Source organism: Sinocyclocheilus grahami, unplaced genomic scaffold (genome assembly GCF_001515645.1).
Source record: "Sinocyclocheilus grahami isolate Dianchi unplaced genomic scaffold, SAMN03320097.WGS_v1.1 scaffold573.1, whole genome shotgun sequence".
NCBI lineage: Eukaryota > Metazoa > Chordata > Actinopteri > Cypriniformes > Cyprinidae > Sinocyclocheilus > Sinocyclocheilus grahami.
Window position 1 is genome coordinate 35,884 of NW_015505752.1, and position 2,338 is coordinate 38,221.

Below are 2,338 nucleotides of genomic sequence, written 5' to 3' on the forward strand. Positions count from 1 at the left end.
AGCAATTTCTTTTTGTAATTCTATAATTTTAACGTATATAGTTTAATTTTAGTACATCAAGTTAAACTAAACGAAAAAGATAAATGTAGCTGAAATAAGTTTTATATTTCAGCTAACCTTGATTTAATTTTCAAGTAACAAATGTATGGTTTTAGTTCACTATAACAACCCTGGGCAACTGCACAGTAGGATAATGTGCATAAGCAAATTAACGCCATCTAGTGTTAAAAGTATGATAGCATACAAGTCTTTTCAATTAATATAAGAAATCCTACATGACACCGACAACCACTAATAGCACAACTGAAAATGTCTGATTTGTTACAGCAAACAATCAGCAGTGCTAAACGAAGTTGCTTTAAGTCATCACTTGGGTGGGAGGCAATCACATTGCATGTCAGACAAAATTATAAACAAATCACTTTATTGCATTTCTTTACAATAGTTTATTTATTTACATTTAAAAAGGATTAAACACTAGCTGCAGCTGATGTAATTAAAAAGCATCAGCGTGTGTTATTGAGGCCCACTTTGTTACACAGATAGTCCATTAGATCCTGTAAAGATCACAAATGTCGGGTTATGCTACATTTCAGTGCCTCTTTAAGCAGCCACTTGAAATTATGCAGGTTTTAAACTGCTCACCTTGATCTTTCGCATCTGATCTACAGCCGCATCAAGCAACTCGACATTGATGTCATCTTTATTGTCTTCAGAAAGGAACAGCGTCTTGAAAAGGTGGGAAAGGATCATTGATGAATGCTATATGGAGCAAAATAAACGTCGCGATATACACAAACTCACTTCTCCATGGGAAGTTACTATAGTTGCTGTAGCCATCATTTCATCACCGACGGAGCGACTCGTTTGTCTGTTAGTTCAAAGAAAAACAGCATTTTTAGTCACAATCCACTTCTAAAAAGAAACTTATCCTTGGGTAATTTTTGCACTAATAGTTGATGCACACCTGTCAATGAGAGTAAAGAGGGATCAAAATTGATAAACACTATCAGACCATAAGGAATTAGCTTTAAAACAATAATAAAAATAATAAAGTAATATTTTGAAATGACTTCATGCTACTAGACAATATTCCCCACACTGCAGAAAAATACAAATACTAAAAAATAAGTTCATATTTTCAATTAACAGTTTAAGTTAAAGGGGTCATATGATGCGATTTCAAGTTTTGCTTTCTCTTTGGAGTGTTACAAGCTGATTGTGCATAGATAAGATCCCTGAAGTTGCAAAGACTAAAGTCTCAAAACCAAAGAGATATTCTTTATCAAAGTTAAGAATACAGCAAAGGCATTTGGAATGCAATCAAAGGCAGATTGGTGACATCTGGTGAGAGAAATAAAGCAAATCATATATAATATCATGGTGTAACCACCAGATGCCTGTACAGCCCTGTATAAAGAGAGCCGTGTATTCCCCAGTTGCTTTTAGTTTTTTTTTTCAGACTTAACATTATTAGGTTTTGCATTTGGATATTTAATTATCATTAAAAACTACTATACTTCATCTGATTTTAAGAGAAAAAAAACTGCTTTGAATTTTTGTTTTCATATTTTCATTTTAAGATTAATTTCCTGTGGCGGTCACGAAGATTGCAAGTGTAACTGTTTTTTTTCTTTTTTCTTTTTTTTTAAGACCAGAAGTGTCAGAAAAGCAAAACATGACAAAAGTTTACCTCATGCTTCCAGTGCTCTTGTTGTTGTGTAGGGTCTCCTTAGCAGGTTTCTGTGATGACAAGGCTCATAAGTAAAATTGAAATTAGGCACCCACAAAGATGACTAAACAAATAGAGGATCAGTGCCTTTGGGCCTTCCACTGCAGCAGCCTTGTTTTGACCCGATGACCTTTGTTGGCCTGCTGTGGCATTTAAACCTAAAAGAATAAAGCATTGAACTTTATGTAATTTTCTTCCTTTTTTCCCCCCTCTGGCAGCTAATAATGTTAATTTGATAATGTGAATATGTAATACCTCATGTTCTTGTGGCATTGAATTAATAAAGCATTAAAAAAAAACGAAAAGAAAAAAAAATGAAAGCTAACCTTAAAAGAATTGAAGTTACATTTAACGCATGAATTAATAAGTTGCCTCAAACCTTTTTTGCTTGGTTTTCGAGATAGGGGTTTGTGAATTTCTGGAGACGCACACTAAAAGAAAAGAAAAAGAACGAAAACAACCACCGGAACCAATTTGAGTGGTGCGGTTACCTTAAGCGAACACCAGAGCAGCAAAATCATTATTTTACCATGAGTGCCATAGTGACCTCTCCCACAGACGGGTCATCGTCTGAAAAACATTATAGATTATGAATACTAATAATTA

At 34.1% G+C, this 2,338-nt stretch overlaps 1 protein-coding gene across 2 annotated transcripts in view; it reads right to left on the reverse strand.

The window, feature by feature from the left end:
* Positions 1 to 456: 456 nt before the first annotated feature.
* LOC107556564 (borealin-2-like) overlaps positions 457 to 2,338 on the reverse strand; it is a 3,680-nt gene continuing 1,798 nt past the window's right edge. The window contains exons 3-9 of one of the 2 annotated variants that reach the window (XM_016239704.1): positions 2,262 to 2,302; positions 2,112 to 2,163; positions 1,820 to 1,890; positions 1,694 to 1,743; positions 805 to 871; positions 646 to 729; positions 457 to 557 (exon numbers count right to left, since the gene is read on the reverse strand). In XM_016239704.1, the coding sequence (XP_016095190.1) occupies positions 507 to 557; positions 646 to 729; positions 805 to 871; positions 1,694 to 1,743; positions 1,820 to 1,890; positions 2,112 to 2,163; positions 2,262 to 2,302 (416 nt within the window). In that variant the 3' untranslated portion in view covers positions 457 to 506. The remainder of the gene's footprint in view (positions 558 to 645; positions 730 to 804; positions 872 to 1,693; positions 1,744 to 1,819; positions 1,891 to 2,111; positions 2,164 to 2,261; positions 2,303 to 2,338) is intronic. The other variant, XM_016239703.1, reaches the window with a different exon arrangement.